The sequence below is a fragment of the Oreochromis niloticus genome, linkage group LG14 (assembly GCF_001858045.2).
Source record: "Oreochromis niloticus isolate F11D_XX linkage group LG14, O_niloticus_UMD_NMBU, whole genome shotgun sequence".
NCBI lineage: Eukaryota > Metazoa > Chordata > Actinopteri > Cichliformes > Cichlidae > Oreochromis > Oreochromis niloticus.
In genome coordinates, this window is record NC_031979.2 from 10,886,727 (window position 1) to 10,905,686 (window position 18,960).

General features: G+C 40.4%; 1 protein-coding gene and 1 long non-coding RNA gene across 3 annotated transcripts in view; both read right to left on the reverse strand.

Moving 5' to 3' along the window:
- Positions 1 to 214, reverse strand: part of LOC102075955 (von Willebrand factor A domain-containing protein 5A) — a 39,819-nt gene extending 39,605 nt beyond the window's left edge. Inside the window, exon 1 of the long non-coding RNA XR_003213695.1 lies at positions 16 to 214. This is a non-coding gene — a long non-coding RNA (von Willebrand factor A domain-containing protein 5A). The remainder of the gene's footprint in view (positions 1 to 15) is intronic.
- A 638-nt stretch (positions 215 to 852) lies between these two features.
- Positions 853 to 11,698, reverse strand: LOC112841698 (von Willebrand factor A domain-containing protein 5A-like). Of its 2 annotated transcripts, XM_025897906.1 has the most exons (18): positions 11,563 to 11,698; positions 11,179 to 11,376; positions 11,009 to 11,103; positions 10,798 to 10,845; positions 10,432 to 10,634; positions 10,120 to 10,342; positions 9,621 to 9,787; positions 9,423 to 9,537; positions 7,384 to 7,532; positions 7,222 to 7,310; positions 6,148 to 6,292; positions 4,817 to 4,896; positions 3,138 to 3,252; positions 2,859 to 3,017; positions 2,670 to 2,773; positions 1,677 to 1,918; positions 1,467 to 1,496; positions 853 to 1,366 (listed from the first exon to the last, which is right to left on the reverse strand). In XM_025897906.1, exons 2-18 carry the CDS (start codon positions 11,268 to 11,270, stop codon positions 1,323 to 1,325), a joined length of 2,100 nt encoding a protein of 699 aa, XP_025753691.1. In that variant the 5' UTR covers positions 11,271 to 11,376; positions 11,563 to 11,698; the 3' UTR covers positions 853 to 1,322. The 2 variants fall into 2 exon arrangements, with proteins under 2 accessions (XP_025753691.1, XP_025753692.1); XM_025897907.1 differs by lacking the exons at positions 853 to 1,366; positions 1,467 to 1,496; positions 1,677 to 1,918; positions 11,563 to 11,698 and adding an exon at positions 2,522 to 2,597 and having other exon boundaries at positions 11,179 to 11,207.
- Between the last annotated feature and the right edge of the window lie 7,262 nt (positions 11,699 to 18,960).

Here is an 18,960-nt window from a genome sequence, read left to right on the forward strand (position 1 = left end):
GCCTGCTGTACTCACCATAGCGTTGATCTATCACCTCCTCAATGAAAAGGGAGAGCAGGTGCATCTCGCGATTGAAGTTGGTAGAAGTCATTTTGCAAATCCTTCTTGAAGATTTTCAAACGTTAGCTGTAGTTTGAAAAATCCGAGTTTTCACAGCACTAGTGGGAAAAAGCTCCTGTTTGCGCTCAAATGTGAAACCCGAATTCCAATTTGGCCTCCTGCTTTTATACCTGCACTCAAACACGTCATCATCACCATGACTCCCAGTGTCACCGAAAATCAATTTTATTTATTTAAAAGAAATTTCGTCTAATTATTATATTTTTTTTTATAAAATATTTCTCATTTTATTTTACTGTTTTATTCATCCGTTTTAAAAAATATATTGCCAAACTTTGTCGTTTTAATTCTTTAAAAAAATCATTAATTCACCAGTTTACAAAAATGAAGATCGATATCTGAAATTTAAAATAATAAATTAATAATTACAATTGATAATGGACTTTTTGCATCAAAGAATAGTTTTTCAATGCGCTTTAAATGTTATCAGAGCCGATGTTGTGCCAAAAAGTGATCGCCGTCCAAAAAGTGATTTACGGTATTGAAACGATTGTTTCTGTCATATGTGTGAACCAATGACTGTAGAAAACCGTCACTGGTGTGAACAATTGCTGTTTAAGGTGCAGTTCATGTGGAAGCCAGAGGAGGGTGGTGTTGTGCATAATACAAAGTGATGGCGAAACCTAAAAGACGGTGTCATGTCTGCTCCCTGAAGCAATCTCATAACAGTTTCAATCTATTTCAAGCCAGTTAGTACATTTCTGTTATGAAGTGCAAGAATTTTTGGCAGTAAACTTTTAAATATCCTTTAATTATGAATATCACATTCTCATAGATTTTCAAGAGAGACCAGACCAATAGGGCAGCAGAAATTGCAAAAAAAAAAAGTTTTATAAAGATTAAAAAAGTTAAAAAAGACTGGATTGATTATGATGTATAACACAGAATATGTACAATAACACAGAGTTATAAACACACCTAGAAAACGCGTGATACTTTTATTTTATCTATAACCTCTGTAGTACTGACCCTTGTATGTGCCTCCATATTGACAGCTTTCACCTTAAACAAAATCCAAGGAGTTCTGGATGCGGTGTGGCTGTGGTGTTTAGAGCTGTCTACCAACGGGTTGAAGACGAAAGCCAGAAACTATGAGATGTTATAGGTGGCTGAGTTGATCATACAGATAGTGGGTCTTAAAGGTACACCTGTTTATGTATCTTCTTTGAACCCTACAGACTTTGCGTAGCTTCTGCTGGGTATCACCTGTGGTCTGAGGTTGATGAGCTTTCTGGGATTTCTTTATCTGGATGATAAAGCATGCATCAAGATGTTTTTTAATAAAATTCAAAATAATAATAAAAAAAAACTAATTAAAAAGACCCTCTTGTGTCTCTCACACTCACCTTCTTGTAAAGAGAAATCCCTGTCCATTACTGAATGAAAAAGAGCAGATATCATAGACAGGCACAGATGTGTGTTAGTTATACTTCCATTCAGCTTTTTACTTTCTAATGCTCTGTGGAGAACACAGTAGCACGTAGGCATCTACTTCCTCATAAAAATAAACTGGACGGGGTTCCTCATTGTTATTTTACACTTGGAAAAAAACTCACCTAGGTATGGAACCATATGTTGGAACATTGGAATATTTCTCTGGACAAGAGGTGCTTGGATCGCCTCTCCGTTGTCTTTGTTGACAGCAATGAAGGCAGTGAAAGAACTGCTCACTCCTGATTGGACACTGAGCTGCACCACCTTCTCCTTCACTCCTCCATCTTGCTGTCCTCTGTGCTCTCTCTCCTCCATCTCCAGAGAACGAATCAGAGTCCGAGCACCCAACCTGTGGACTGTTAGTCTGCAAATGAGAAGGAAAACACACAGAATTCTAATGCTTGTCATTGTTAATACTGTGTTATTATAGTATATTAGTCTACCAGTCATTTTACTGTTTTTAACACCACTGTGTCCTCTTGAGGGTCACACAGTGATGAACATGTAAAAAGGCAGCATCTGATGCAGTCAAAGCAGTCCCTCAGTTGCAGTTTAGAGTCCAGACTGGAACAACTCAGTTTATCTTTCTGTATGGACAAGTGGGGACCAAGTGAATCGTACAGTGATCTGACAAAAGAACCGATTAGCTCCTCTGATAGTGCCGTATGTTTACATTTCTTCTCATCTTGTCGGATACTGGAAGTTATTCACTCAGTCAAAGGGCGTTTACTAAAATCTCCCAAAATAATACTGGTTCCATTGGAGCATATGCTAAAACATCTATAACCATAGAGACATCATGAAAAAGTTCAGAGTAAATATTTCAAGCCCTTTTTGATTTAGCTTTGTTGATTTTAGCTCTTGAAAATCAGAAAACCGGTACTTCAATAGCTTGTGACACACTGATCTCTCGCCTCCAGCTGCACATCGACTACATGAGGAGAGAGGTTAATCAGCAGATTACAAACAGCTGTGCTGTTCTTCACAGGTGGCACTGCACCTGAAACCATTCTGCTCCACCTCTCCATCCTACCAACCACACACTGTGCTGCAATTAGTTTCAATTCATGGTCATGACCCACAGAGCACTGTGCTCTACATTAAACATGTTTTACCCAGTGTCCTCTGCAGGTCTGAGACTGAAGTGCAGCTGGTTCTCAGAGGGATGACCTGCCAGGCTGTACTTCAGCGTCACACAGCCCTCTGCTGCCTCTGAGCTCTGACACAGAATTACAGTGTTAGAAGTCACGTTAATTACTGTCATCAAATACCTAAACAACAACATGAGAGGCTGCTGCTCCTACCTGTCCAGTGAGCTGGGCATAAATCAGTGACCTCTGACCCTGGAAAAGTGCTGTGATTGGTGGAGAGAGGACAGTGACAGACACTTCCTTTGGTAAATCCCATGTGACTGAGATGTCAACCACAGCTGGCTGCAGAGCAAATCGCAGCGACTGCATCACCTGACAACAACAAGAATTAGAAAAAAATTCTACATTTCTGTTTTTTTGAAATTATGTCTTCTGTCCAAATATCAACACCATGTTGCCTTTTATGATAATTGTTATGACTTATTGTCTTACTTTTGGTTGCATCCTGTCAGTCCCTGTGATGAACTGAGCGTGACCTCCTCCTTCCTTGGCCATCCCATTGATGAGAGCAGAGCTGGCCCCTTCCCCAATCCCAAAAGAGAAACACCTGCAATACAACAGCTGTTTTTAAAACACACAGGTTTGGTATGCAGCACATGTCATCATCAATGTTCCCTCTAATTTTTCACGTGTCTGAGCGAACACACAAACTCCCTGAGCGATCCCTTGGACCACTGTGAGCGACATCAGACGTGTGCACTGTGGTCGCGCCGATATCTAATCCATCCAAGTTACATGGTTTATTAAAATAATCAAATTACAGCATTTACATTTATGTTAGACTACTTTTAATTAACTGCTTTAGCCCACTTACAATGAAAATGTAAAAAATCCTGTTCATGACCTGTGTAGTATGTTAACACTATTGGAAGTAAAAATAACTTGAACTCCAATTTTGAAAACACAACTTTCTTTATTTTTAAAAAAAGCTCTGACTTGTATTATGAGCCTGTGGTCTGGGAGAGAGTATATAATGACCAATGCTGGGCAATTAATTATATAGTTACTTCTTCAAAAAAGTAACTCAGTTTGGCAAACAACAAAGATTTTTGCAGCTATTTTTTTTAAATGCAGCCAAGGCATTTTTAAATAAACATTTCAAACTATTTACAGAACAATCAGCTGTTCTACATCAAATCTGATGCCACACAAATTATTTGTGCCACTCCAAAAAATAATTTCTGTCCACTATGAGATAAAGGAGAACAACAGCCTGATACCTGCAGGCCTGACAACAGGAGATGTATCACTCCTGTAACACCTGTAACATTCAGCAGTCGCCTCATTGTTCTGACACACAACAAAACTACACTACACACTAACTACACAAGATTTGCGCTAAACGTCGCAAATCTCTCACATATCAAAGCACCGCCGTCACTCCTAAAACTTCCCCCCGTTTCTTAACAACTAGATGCCACGTTGCCATATCATTTTTTGATTGGTCGACATGGTACTTTTTTTGGACGAATAGGAAAGGGAGAGGGGGGTGGAGTTTGTTTTTGCTCACAGGCGGAGAGCGCTTTCGAGCCTTTTTTCTTATAAAACGCGGTTTTTACTGTTTCTTCCCGCAGTAAATATAAACAACGACAGCATTCAGGAAGAAAACCAAACATTGCATATATTTTTTTATCACAACTCTGGTTTTACGTGGCCTATCAACACAATTTAAAAACTGGTATAAAGTCCACACATTTTCCGTCAGTTGTTCCGTCTGTCCTGCTCACATCTCCAATGGTTGTACACGTTGTCATTAACGTGGCTTCACTCCACTGGTGTCGGCACTTATAAAACCGGTGTCGGCACATAAGGACGCTGTCATAGCTTGTCAACGACGTTGATTAGCTGCGTATATACGAATGTGAATCGCATTATTGGCTGGACTTTGGGATAAGGTGGCGTCGTTCTAATACAATATGGGAGCAGCCAGTCACTCACTGACTAACACTGCAAAACAGAATTGTTAAAGTATTAATTTTAATTTCAATTCAGGTTAATTTTTTTTGTGCGCATCACAGATTTTCTGTGCGCAGAGACCGTGCCAGCAGTGCGCAATTGCGCACGTGCGCAGCTTAGAGGGAACATTGGTCATCATCATTTTGCTGTTTCACCTGTGGGAGCCTGAGTTCTTCTTCACCAGATCGATCACTTCTTTGGTGTTCCCCACCTCTCCATCAGTAAAGACAAAGAGCTAGAGGGCAGAGTTTACATGCAAGGTCAAATTACACAAGCTAAAAGTAACACATATACACCAATCAGACATGACATTATGACCACCTGCCTAATATTGTGCTGGTCCCTCTTTTTTCTACCAAAATAGCCCTGACCCATCAAGGCATTGAGTCCACTAGATCCCTGAAGGTGACGTGATATCTGGCACCAGATCTTTTAAATGCTGTGAGTTGGGAATGGGATCTGACTTGTTTGTCCGGTAAAAGCCACAGATGCTAAACTGGATTGACATCTGTTGAATTTGGAGACCATATTTGAATCATATTTGTTTTCTGGTAGAACAAGAACACCCCACAAGGTCTGCAGATATCGTGATGAATAGATCAGTTCAATTCAATAAAACTTTATTGATCCTGAAGGTTGACCCCGAAGGAAATTGGGTTAAGGCTGCCGACCTTCGCCAGCGCCATCTTACCCTTCTGACCATACATACATTACACAAACATCACATGGGGTAGACAGGTCAGAGGGGTATAACAATGGAAAATGCACAACATGAGGAAAGATAAGGAGAAAAAAGAACTCCCCCCAGACTGAGCTCCAATAGGGAGATCAGTTTGAGAACAGAAAAAAACACCTCTGCACATAGCACCTCTGCACGCCAGCATCGGAAGGGAATAAGCGTCGAAGGCGTTTGGAAGGGGAGGGGGGGATGAGTGTACATCTGCATGTGTATATATGTCTGTGTGTGTGTGTGTGTGTGTGTGTGTGTGTGTGTCCAGAGTTCAGCTGAGACAGTGTCCTCAGTAAACAGTCTTCCAGCCAACCCAGGTGGCCTTGCATAGAATGGGAAGAACAGTCTAAACAGTCCGTTATCAGGGAGTTTTTGTTCAGCTCCAGCCTTGAGACCGCAGCTGGCGCCGAAGGGATAGCCGCATGAAGTGATGGTGGTTTTTACTTTAGTGCGAACAACTCATGAGAATTTCAAAGCTGTTCTAACAGTCCGACACTGGTCTCTCAATCTCCCGTTGGAGAGCCGTGAGCTTCTCCATGATGTTATCAAACTTACACTCCGTGATGTTGATAGTCAGTGTTCTTTAATTTACCTGTCAGTTTATTTATATAACCTCTGTGTGTGTGTGTGTGTGTGTGTGTGTGTGTAGAATAGAATAGAATAGAATAGAATAGAATTCAACTTTATTGTCATTGCACATGTCACAGGTACAGGGCAACGAAATGCAGTGTGTGTGTGTGTGTGTGTGTGTGTTACCTGTCTAGGCTGATTTTGAATGCAGGGCTGGCTGTAAATATGTTTGAGGGGCTCTAGGATCTCTGTTCCTCCAAGATCAGCCTCCATCTCCTCAACTTTCTTCAGAGCCTCCTCCATGGTCTTCTGGCTGTACTCCACACTCTTACTGCCATGAGATACACATAAGTGTCACGGTACTGGCTCTCTGACCCAGTGTTTGTGTTTCAGTTCTTGGTTTAATATTCTTTGATTGTTATTCCTGGTTTTGGTTATCTTTTGTTTGTGCTTAGTGATCTTAGTTCTTCCTTCCTTTGTATGTTTCTTGTGTTTAGTCTCTGCCCCCATGTTTTTTCTGTGCCTGTCCTAGTCCCCAGTCACATGTCTAATCACCCTTGTCTCCTTGTTCCCTCTGTTACAGAGTCAGTCATCTCTGTGTGAAGCCCTGTCTCTGAGTCTGTCTTTGCGTATGTGTCATGTTTCCTGTTTTACTTTGATAGTCTGTGTCCTATGTCAGTGTATCCTGCTTTGCTTCCTGTGTCTCTTTATGTCGGATTAGCCCCAGCTGTGCTTCCCTCCTGTTTTCCATTCCTTCGTTACTCCCTGGTGTATTTAAGCCCTGTGTTTTTCTCTGTTAGTTGTCATGTCCTCTGCATGTGTTCCTCCCTTGTCATGTTTTGTCAGGTTAAGTTATGTCATGCACTGCCAGTTTAGGTCATTCTTCCTAGTTTGAGTTTTTGTTTTGTGTTTCTCAGTTTGCTTTTGCCAGCGAATAAAAGCTGCTGCCTGTAAGTTAAATACTCCATCTTAGAGTCCTGTGTTTGGGTCCAACCACTACCTGCCACACAGCAAGCCTTGACAATAAGTGATTGATGGCTGTTTAGCACTGCCAAATTCTATACTGTAATTCAATGAGTTTCACTCATGCGCTTTCAAAACTGCCTTTTAGAACCATAACATAACAGCAGCTCACCTAAATGAGCTGTAAGTATTCTAGAAATGCATTATCTGGTGTAACTAGGGCAGATATCTTATTACACACTTACACACAAGTGACATCATTGACTGAAGCACAGTTTTATGGACTGAGTCACTCACGAGAAGATGTGTTCATAACTAGACCCAAAACTGTAAATGTTGAAATAGCAGCCCATTGGTAAGCTCTTCAACAGGAGGAGCAGAGTATCCTTCAGGGAAGAGGGAGAAGATGATGAGGCCACCGTTTCAGAGGAACACTATGAAACACCACATTATGAATACCTTGGCACTGCTGATCCGAGTATTACTCATGCTTCCAGATCGATCCAATAGAAATACAAACTCTCCACTTGAAGCCATTGAAGACATCACAGACTGGGGGAACTCAGGGTACAGACTCACCATCACCACTGGATCACCCATCAGAGAGCCTGAAACACACGAAAAGGACAGAAAAATGTCAAGTTTAAATTTTTTATATATTCCAACATGTTTATAATTGTGGTTTATATTCACTTATCATGGTAATAAATGTCATGGTAATCCTGGGCTTTTATTGACTCTCTGAATTGTTTTTTTGAGTGTGAAATAACAGTACAGTCATCTTTAGTGACTTAAAAAAACTGTTTTTTTAATGTTTGATTTTCTCTCATTCACACAGAGTCAAAATGATGCAAACAGGCTCAGATATGACCAGTTTAAGCATGATGTTACCACCACCATGCTTGACAGCTGGTACAATGTTCTCAAGTTTGAAAGCCTCTCCTTTACTTCTCCAATACCTCTTATCATTATGGCCCAATAGCTCAATCCTTCTCTCATCTGACCGTAACTCTCTGGAAGGTATTTGCTTTGTCCACGTGGCCAGCTGCAAATTTCGGTCAAGTGTAAGGGGCTTCTTCTTTGGTCAGCACCCTCTCAGTCCACAGCGATGAAAAAGTCGCTTCACTGTGGACACGGACACCCAGTGTGGACACTGACGCCCAGTACAGTAACACTGGTGTTCCAGCAGTTTAAAGTTCATGTCACGTTTGAGAATTACTGATACTTGGGTTGTTCCTGAAGATCCTAACCAATTTCTTAAAATTGAGAGTTTGGGTCTTCTTTACAAACTTATTAAAGTGATGACACATCCAAAAAAACCAAAAACAAACGTTTACATACATACATGCTCGCATGCAGTTGTTTGAGCTTGATAATCTTTGTACCTGTTTAGCTTATGTAAATCTAAAATTCTCCTCCTTAGATTTTCACTGACTTTCTTTGATTTTTCCCATTGTTATGAGTATTGGTCAGTCCAATGAGTGCTGTCACAACAAATAACTTGCATGATGACAAAGAGTAACAACCAGTTGTAATCAATCATGATCACAAATGGGAAGGTAACAGGCCTTGGCTTTGTCAAGTTAAAAGACATCGCAGAACCTTAAGCACCACTCAGTAAAAGATTTAAGTGATTGTATGCACTTAAGCTGTATATACAGTGGTAAGAAAGAGTGTTTTCCCCTTCCTGAATTCATAGTTGTCTCATGTCTCAGTTAAGTTCAGAGTTCAAGATTCAACAATAGAAAAAGAAACTGGTCAAAAATGGCATTCACAGGAAAGTTCAAGGAGAAAACCACTGCTGACAAAAAACAACACAAAGGCTCACTGTGGTAAATGGAACCATGAATTCTACTAAAACATCCTGAAGGAGAACGTCTGGACATCTGTTCATGATCCAAAACACAACAGCAAGTTGTTTTTCTGAATGGCTTAAGAAAAACAAAATGAAGACTCTGGAGTGGCCTAGTCAAAGTCCTGACATAAATCTGATTGCGGTGCTGTGACATGACCTGAAAAAGTCAGTCAATCACTTTATCATACAGGATGATGTAGGTTTGGATTTTTTCATATAAAACACGTTCATTTAGAAACTGAATTTTGTGTTGACTTGTGTTATCTTTGTCTAATATTTAAATTAGCTTGATGAGCTGAAAGTGTGACAAACATCTAAAAACAACTGTGAAATCAGGAAGAGGGCAAACACTTTTTTAGACCACTGTAAACTTTGAACCATGTATGGATTAGAGAAAATCCAAAATATATTCAAACTTATGCAAGCTTAACAATTCTTATTTTTCAAATTCATTAAAGATCTATGGTGGACAATAAATCCACTCTGGAAAAAAAACAGTTCAAAGATCATTAAAAGTCCAAGATTACCATGACAGTCATGCCCACAACCAGTGTTTCTGATCAGAACTATAACTCTTGAGCTGAAGAATATGGATAATGATATTTTTTACTAAAAAGCTAATAACAACACTAATGTTACTCACCCGGCTCAGCAGAGGCCTGTCCTGCCTCCACCACAGCAGTGGGCTGGTGGGCGTCTTTGTAATAAATCAGCAGTTCAACATCTCTGTCAAACTTGTGTCCTGCAGCCAGCTTGACCTGCACACCACAAACACATTCATATTTATTCCTCAGTAATAAGTAACAACCACACACAGCAGACACATCAGCACTCTACCTACCGTGGCCTGGGTTTGATCAGTGTTGAGGTACTGCAGAGGCTCCAGGGAACAGTTGGACTCTACTTTAGAGATCGGACGAGGAGAGGAGACTCGGGCAGAAAAACACAGACTGTAGGGGACCAGAGAGGCTGGAGCAGAGGTCACCTGGACACCTGCACCTTCACTACCTGTACACAACATCAGGTAAAATATGCTGTAATTAATGAGGCTGCTTACACTGAAATCCTTTACGTTACTAAGAACCTCAAAACAGTTACCTCAAAGTGCTTTATACTCTAAATGCTGCAATAACACAGAGAAAACCCAACAATCACATGACCCAATATGAGCAATAATTTGGCAACAGTGAGAATGAAAAATGTACTTTCAACAGAAAACCTCCAACAGAACCAGTTTCAGGAAGGGCAGCCATCTGCCATGACTCATTGGTGTTGTAGTGTTTGGCTGTCAAAAGTGTCATTGAAGCATTTCTGGTCCAAGTATTCTGAAGTCGTCCTACCCTGAGGTTGGTATCGAGGGTTGAGCACAGCAGGCAGACAGAACCTCAGACCATCATCAGCCTGCACAGCCAGCTCAGTGACGTACTCCAACCTGATGGAGGCGCTCTCTCCTGGAGGCAGACTGCCCACACGCAGAGAGAATATATCTGGACTCTCATCACTCTCCTCCAATAGGAAGGCCTGCTGACCGGAGCTCAGAGCATCATCATACTCCTCACGAGCCTGAAGCACAGGTGACACATGTCAGTGACATTCACTGTGTTTATTTTGAATCTCACTTATAATCAGGTTATATTTACTGTCCAGCTCACCTTCTGTTTCTCCTTCACCTCAGCTACAATCTGTGTCTGTCCAACCTGAGCACTGAAATGACAGACAGCAGCATCTCCAGGCAGAGGGAAGACAAAAACAGCCTCTAATGGTTTGTCCTCCTTGTTTTCGTAGTTCAGAGTGGAGACCACTGTAGCCACATGGTCCCTCACCTCCAGCTCCACCTCAATGCTCTTCAGAGGAACTGACAGACAAACAGAATTGTGATACAAACACAGCCCATATATTCTAGTCAGAAATTTCACATTGTAGCCACATCAAACTGTGATAACAAATAAGTATACATGAAGATTTTAATAATGAAGTGAGGCTCTAGTGAATACAGTCTCTTAATTTTCTATCAGTACCTGGTTCCTTCTGGAGTGTTAGCAGACCACAACAGTTCATCATCGCACCTGTGAAACAAAAACATTTAAGGAAATGGTGATGCAAACACTTTTATAGCTGCTGTACAATCTTCCCCATGAAACTCATCAGATAATGTAATCACATCAATGAATGTGGTTATCTTTACTATTCATATAATAATATTATTACTATTATTACTACTATCCTCACAGGAAGAATATCCTAGGTTTGAATCCACCATCTGGCCAGGGCCCTTGTGATTGAGTTTGCATTCTCTCGTGTCTGCGTGGGTTGTCAACAGCTTCCTTCCACAAGGAGACAACCAGTTAGTGGGGTTAGGTTAGTCAGTGTCAATGATTATCTGCAGCCCTGCGACAAACCTGCGATGTGTCATAACCGGAATTGAATAAGTGGAAGAGAAGAGATGGACGGATCGATGGATTAGTATCATTAGTAGTACTAGATTGGACATAGTGATGGTGGTGATGATGATGATGATCACTATTATTCTTATGGATACGGCTGACAGTGCGACCAGTGCCACGCCCCTCCAACCATGACTTTCACTTTCCTGTGGTCTGCGGCACGGAGTTTAAAAACAGCACAAATGTCTCATCACCACATGGATCTATTTCATTTTATAACAGAAACACAGCTCGTAGAGAACTTCACTGTGACAGCACCCAGATTGTTGTCATACATGTTAAAGTTGTCATGTCAGTGAGCTGTTGAGCTGCTTAAACAAACGCACACTGGGAACTTACCTCTAAGAACAGACTGTAAGAACTGTGTCGCTTCACTGGAGTCCTGTCTTGTAAATACGTGGAGAATATTCTGCAAGCACGAAGCGCTTCAGCCCACAGTGACTTTCCCGAAACAGGATGACTTGCGGGTGTGCTCGATTCTTTAATAAGAGAGCACCGGGTGGGTGGAGCTTTACGCTGCGGTTTGAGATCGGTCCAAACTTTGTGTTTTCTTTTACAAATTAGGCTGTCATTTAAAAAAATATATATATCTGAAACGCTAGAAACTCTCGCACTTGTAAAATTATACTGTATTTGTATTTTGCTGTTCTCAAAGAACGCTGCATCTACCAGAATGGAACAAGCAACAGAGTTTTCATTCAAGTCACATCCAATCTAATCACAGTCATTTCCTTTTGGTGATGAGTGTATTATGCTGGGTAGATGTATTATATATTATGTTGAAGCTGAAGCTTTGGACTGTATCGCTTTCATCTGACACTAAAACTATCCCCATCAATATATATTTTTCCTTCATAGTGCACCCGTCTTGGATCTGATAGAACAGGCAATATCAAGATATGAGGCTGTTTTTTCTTTCTTCTTTCTATTTTATGGTATGGTATAATTTTGTAGGTGAGGTTCCTGTGGGTTAACTTTTCAGAAATATCTGTCCATACGAGGTATGAGTGCTTCAGATTATTGACTCGTGCAGAAAAATGATCAAATTGAGCTATTCTTGGAAAGTGGATGGTTTATTGTTTGTTCAAGAGCGAGTCAACACAGCACTATTCCCTAAATGTCTCCTCTTAAAGACAAAAATGCAGTGAACCAAGTCTTGCTGTTTGAAAGCGTTAGAAAGCAGCTGAGACAGTAAATATAGTTCCATTTTTAGATTGTGTTTTACTTATTCTTTAGAAACTGAAGGATCGTGTGCTGTTGTGGGACCTTTAAGGAACGATCAGCAAACATTAGCAGAATACAAGCATTTTATTGACAAAACTGCCTCGAAGCTGGAATGAACCTGTTATATTAGCTGTTTAGTTCCTTTCACTGTCTCATGAGCATCCTGAACTGAAGAAAGTGGAATGACTCCTGAAATTGGCTTTGGTTTGTCAAACAAGTCAAAAGTCGCAAAGTATGAACATCATCACCATCTAGTGGCAGAGAAAAAGAATGGACACACACACACACACACACACACACACACACACACACACACACACACACAGTAGCTGTCCAATGTTTACTGTCTATTATGAGTATTCAGATCATTTTGAAAACACTTTTACAGCATTAAAGCCTATTTGGGCTCAAATTTAAAACAACAGTTTAAACAACTGTCTTCTTTTATTTGGCCTTGTCTTGTCTGGACTCGTCAGATTGTGTTTTCTTTTAATTTGGGTTTTATCCTTTTTTTCCCCCTTTTTTTTCAGCCTCACTCTGGACTGTTGCTTGGACCCGCGCCTCTGTAGCAGGGCTGGAGTGATCCTCCGCCCCTGTGTTGTGCTGGTGCTGGGAATTCTTTATCGCCTCAGCTGGCTGGCCCCAGTTTGTGGGCAGCTGCACCAGACTGTGATCGAGGCTTTGGACGATTATAAGCAGCACAAGCCGTGGTTTGACTCGTGGGGTGCAAGTCTTCCAGTCTGCGCTCTGTGTGCGCGCGTGTGTGTTGTTTCTGTTTTATCAAAGATTGAAAAGACTTTTTTGATTTTCCTCCCCATATGCAGCGACCTTGGGCTCAGTGTCCTTTTTTAAATTCTTTTAACGTGCTGTGTCTTGTGCTTTTATTTTCAGTGAACAGAGGACGTGCCAGTGACCTGAGACTCCTGACACACAGCCCAGGATGGTGACATATCTCTCCATGCCACTGTAGCTAGTGATCATGATGAACCTACTGATTGTACACAGACCCACAGTGCGTTTGTTAGTGCTGTGGTGAACCCTGTTAATATTGATCAGTCTTCTTAACCAACCTCAGATTCAGAAGCTTGTTGTTGAGCATGTTATCAGAAATGAGACAACAACTTCGTGGTCTACACAAACCAGACTGCGCACCTTCTCTGGCCGCACTCCTAGGCCCACTAGAGAAGTAGACTATGAAACATGGCGCACACAAGTGGATCTTCTCCTCTGATTCCTCCTTTAATGATGCACTAAAGGTTAGGAACATTACTGAAACTTTGCTCAGTGCAGCAGCAAATATCGTTAAGTGTTTTGATGTGAGCTCACCTGTCAGAGCTTATTTTAGGCAGTGTGATTCTGATTTTAGTGTTGTAGAGAACGGAGAAGAGTTATTTGCAGCCTTTCTCAGCTCCAATCAGAATAGTGGAGAAAAGTCCTCAGCATATTTGAACACACTCCATAGCCTCCTCACTCGAGCTATTTCTAGAGGGGCAGTCTCTGTTGAAACCTTGAGCAAACACCTGCTCAGACAGTTCAATAGAGGCTGCTGGGATGAGTCTCCTCATAGCTCTCCAGCTAGAGAACAAAAAAAACAGTCCATCAGCATTTTCAGAAGTCCTCATCGTGTTAAGAACTGAGGAAGGTGCTAGATCTGCAAAGCTAGGCTAAAATATCTTGGTTCTACAAAAGCAGCTGTACATGCCCACTCCATTTTTGATGTACCCTCCTATGACGATGAGCCTGTTCCAATACAGACTACAAAACAGAGCGAGGCATCTAAGCTTGAAAGGAGAGTGGATGAGCTTGCAAAGCAAGTAGACAAACTGAGCCAAAGGTCCAAGAATCCTCCTACTGACAGTGAGCTTAGTGCAGCGTTAAAACAGAGACAAGAATTTCTTCTTGTCTTTGTTAAACATTTCTGTTAAACTTCAACTAAGAGAGTTGTCTAAGCTACTAAAACTGTCCTAAAGAGAATAACAGTGATGTCAAAGATTACTTAATGGCAAGAAATAGCAGTGCCAGGAGACCTATTAAGGTTCCCTGTATGCCAAAAGTGTGATTCCCCTTTAGATGTGGTGAAGAAGCCTATTGCTGCTCAATGTCCGAATGAACCTAACCAGACACTAGTCGGTCAGAAAAAAGCTGAGTTAAAGGCAAAGCAAGAAAGGTTCCAAGCCCAACAGGTTACTGAGCCTTTTACCTTGAACTTGTAGCAGCTCCTATTGTGGGAGACGCAGGAGCTGAGACCAGCATCAGCATATATTTGACCAAAGCATTAGTGTTCAGAGCAAAATACAGACCCAGACAATGGCTGGGTTTGAGTCATTCATAGTTTAGACTAAAATCTAAACACTCTCCTTTACAAATAACTGTTAAAAAAAACACCTCCAAGCAAGTAGTTGAGCATGTAATTTATGGAGTGCCAAGAATGCTAAAATAAATAAACAATCATTAAATAATAAGAATAATGAGTGCATCATTAAATTCATTAAATTTCATGAGTTAAACTGGAAATAAAAGTATTAAATATATAATTAAAATGTTAATTCATTTAAAACCAACTCATTTATTTTTAGAAGCAATTATTATTTTTTTCATGGTTACTGTGATGCACTGCATAATGAATTTATTTCATCTGTCAACCTCACCCATCAGAGTTAGGGGGCGGGGCTAACAATGAAACGGTTAAAACGCTGCTTTAGTCCAGAGTCGATTCCTTTAGATGGCATCTCTCAGTACCAAGTAAAGAGATCGTACATGCATACTTGCTAGTTCTTATTTGACACGTTCACTCAGGAGTCCAGACTCCTGAAGATGAGAGGACACAGCTGACAGGGAGACGGCAGCATCATCTGCCCTTCACTGTGTACTTAAACAACTACCACAGACCTTCCACGGCACAAGAAAGACTGAGTGGACTGACACTAATTAGTATTAACAACAAAGTTGGCCATCAGATTTCTTGCAGTGATGTAATAAATCATTTTCCCTCTAAAAATGCTGGAAAACAAAAATGTTAAGAAGAGGATGGAGTATTGAGGAAAAACAAAAATGTTTGGATTCCAATCATTCGTTTTTAAATGTAGTTCTTCCTATTTTTACCAAAGCGTTTACACATTTTTACAATTTTCAGAACAAATTATTCTACTTAATTATTCGACTGATTTACAAATCATGTTCCCTTATTGCACCTATACAATACTGAAGCATTTCTCTGATATTTTTTGTATTTTATTTAGTAGTTAGAACTTAAAACATATGAACTAGGTACTGTTTTATTTAAGGGATGTTTTCTTTGTTGCTGCACATTGCTCTTACAGTTTATTTATAACTAGAAATAATAAAGCAGTTGACGTGTTTCAGCCTGTGACTTTTAGTATCTGTTGGTACTTCATCACTTTGAATAAGTGTAAGTCAACACCAGGCCACACTTTCAGCACTTTCAGTCTTTCCATTAAACAAATGAACAACAATCCATTATTTTCACCAATAAACAATAAAATATGCTTCTTGACTTTTTAATAAACACATTAAACAACAGCCAGCATCCCAGTTATTTCAAACTGTAAAAAATCTCCATCCCCATGTGGAAAAGTTTCACCTTTGCTAACTGTATGCTAAAAGAAGTAAAGATATTTTCAGACTTAAAATCTGAATTATTTTCCAAACTCATCTCAGGTAGTTTTTTAATTTTAATTGTACTTTATGTTCTTGTAGGACTCAAGAAAGCGTACTTTGAACTAGGATCCAATCATGTGATTTGTCATCCACAGTTCTCATCATGAATGACTTCTCCTGTGACACAGAGTGCTTCAACACTTTCATCACTTCTGACAACAAGTGATTTCTCTGTGTAAAACCAGGCAGTTATGATCTGTCCATAGACGGGGATGCAGGTGCCCACCTACGACCTGGTTTATTAATACTAAGCTAAAGAGGAAAGGAACTCACTGTAGTTCTCACAGCTCAGGACAGGCAGATACCTGATGTTGAGTGACTGAATGGAACTAAAACAAGAATTCATAATTATGTTTGTCTGCCATGAACAGGTGATGATAAAACTCTGCATATGCAGTCAGGAGACTGATGACCTGTGAAATGAGCTGTTGGAAATGTGCATATATGTGTAAACATTGATCAGCATTTAACATCCAGGATGGAGCAAAACTTCTGACCTGCATGTACGAGAACCTTTAATCACATCATCTTTGTAGTGAAATACCTGATGACTCATTAAACCTTTCCAAATATTCACTTTGCTGGATCTGAAAATCACGTGTTCATTTCATTAGACACTAGCAATACTATTAAACTGGACCTTATCATTATCATATAGCATTAAATGTGAAACTGAGTCATATCATAACAATCTATATATGTAATATGTGTTTGTCTGAATCTTCCAGCACAAACAGAAAGAGGGGCTGTTGTCTGAGTATCAATGCAAATACACACCAGAAATCGTTCAGTAAAGACAAATTTAATAAATGAAAGCTGGTGAGAGGGCCTTTGATGTTTCTCTTTGGATCATCCTTCCATCCATTTCTTCAGCTTATCCAATTCAAGATTGGAGCCATCCCAGCTGTTATGGGGCCAGAGGTGGGGGTACAACCTGGACAGGTGGCCAGTCTAACACAGTGAAACAGACAACCATTCACACTCACATTCAACCTAACTGCATCTCTCTGGACTGTGGGATGAAGCTGGAGTACCTGGAGGGAACCACAAAGGCCCGAGGACTGTCTTGCTCTGAGGTCACTGCCGTTCACGCTGCTCTGAACACTCTCAGTTGTCTTTGGATCATCCTGTTGTTTGTCTCCCAGTGTCGTTACTGCTCCTCTCCTGTCAAAGACAAACACCAAATAACACCAAATGAGAGTGAATCACTTCAGAACAACGGGAACACTCCTGGTTATTGTGAGCAAACGTCACAACAAGATGAATATATTTACCATTTTAATGAGGGAAAATCTTCTGTGTGGTGTTTCTTCTCAGCTTGGCTCTTTTTCCTGACATTTAGAAACAAGAGGCAGAAAAGAAAGAATGAAAGTTAAAACCTCAACGAGTTTCAAATATTTGGGATATTTTAGAAACAACCTTAAACACTATTTACTACTTACCACTTTGTTCATTCTTGCTGACGTTCACTCTTCTCATCTTCTCTCTAAAGGACAAATGACAGTAAAGAGGGAATCATTTTAATAACTTTATCAACCAGGTAAGCAGAATTATAGATCTTTATCAATATTATGATTAAAAACAGAGTGAATCTTTTTACGGAAAAGGGTTCAATCCGTCCTGTCTTAGGTCTTAATGTCACCTTGTCTCCTCTCTGTTTTCCCTGAAAAACAAAAGACAAATGGGAAGAAAAAAATTAATAAATGATTTCAGCAACTAGAGGAAGTGTTCACTGAGGAGGAGCTGTCATAATTATAGAAAATCAAATATACTTATCTTTTTTTTAATGAGAGTTTACAGAGCACACTGGCTTCGCTCCTCCCTCCGCTCCTCTCTGAAAGTTAACTGGATAAAGGATAATAACAATTAATAACATCATCAAAACAGACAAACCTGAAAGAACTGCTGATCAGAGTTGTGACAGAGTCACAGATTAGATGGATGTATACTTATCTTTCACAATGAGAGCGTTTGCATAGACGTCTCTTCAGGTCCTTTTCCTGTTTTCTCTCTGCAGAGGAAAGTGATGAGACTGATGAGGAAATACCAAATACAAAGACTGACAGAGGGAACTGAAAAAGTCAAACCAAAACCTATACTGGTGGAAAACTATAGGAAACAGAGCTACTGAGGCAAGGAAACACGAGGGGATGGAGACTAACACTCTGACAAGGGACAAAGGGAGACTGACACAATATTTACACACAGGAGGCTGATTATGGGAACTAAGGACACATAGAAACACAGCTGAACCGAATAAGAAATGAAAAACAAGTCGAAACAAACTCTAATGACAGTTCAACAAGTTTCTAAACAGAACAAGTAACTTTCAGGATGTTTCAACAATGTGTAAAATGAGTTCTTATCTTTTTTTTGTGAGAGTGCCTTCAATGTTTCTCTTTGGATCATCCATCCATCCATCCATCCCTTCTGCTTAACCAATTCAAGGTTGGAGCCATGTTATGGGGCCAGAGGCGGGGGTACAACCTGGACAGGTGGCCAGTCTAACACAGAGAAACAGACAATTCACACTCACATTCAACCTAACTGCATCTCTCTGGACTGTGGGATGAAGCTGGAGTACCTGGAGGGAAGGCCCGAGGACTGTCTTGCTCTCAGGTGACGGCCGTTCACGCTGCTCTGAAGACCCTCAGTTGTCTTTGGATCAAATAACACCAAATGAGAGTGAATCACTTCAGAAACACAGGAACACTCCTGGTTATTGTGAGCAAAAGTCATAACAAGATGAATATATTTACCATTGTACTGAGGGAAAAGCTTCTGTGTGGTGTTTCTTCGCAGCGTGACTCTTTTTCCTGACTTTTAGAAACAAGA

Coding starts and splice junctions, on each gene's coding strand:
- LOC112841698 (XM_025897906.1), bottom strand. CDS start 11,270: ATGTCCAATCTAGTACTACTAATGATACTAATCCATCGATCCGTCCAT. Junction 11,104..11,178: donor CCGGTTATGACACATCGCAG/GTTTGTCGCAGG, acceptor TCCTTGTGGAAG/GAAGCTGTTGACAACCCACG. Junction 1,367..1,466: donor GGATTTCTCTTTACAAGAAG/GTGAGTGTGAGA, acceptor TTTATCATCCAG/ATAAAGAAATCCCAGAAAGC.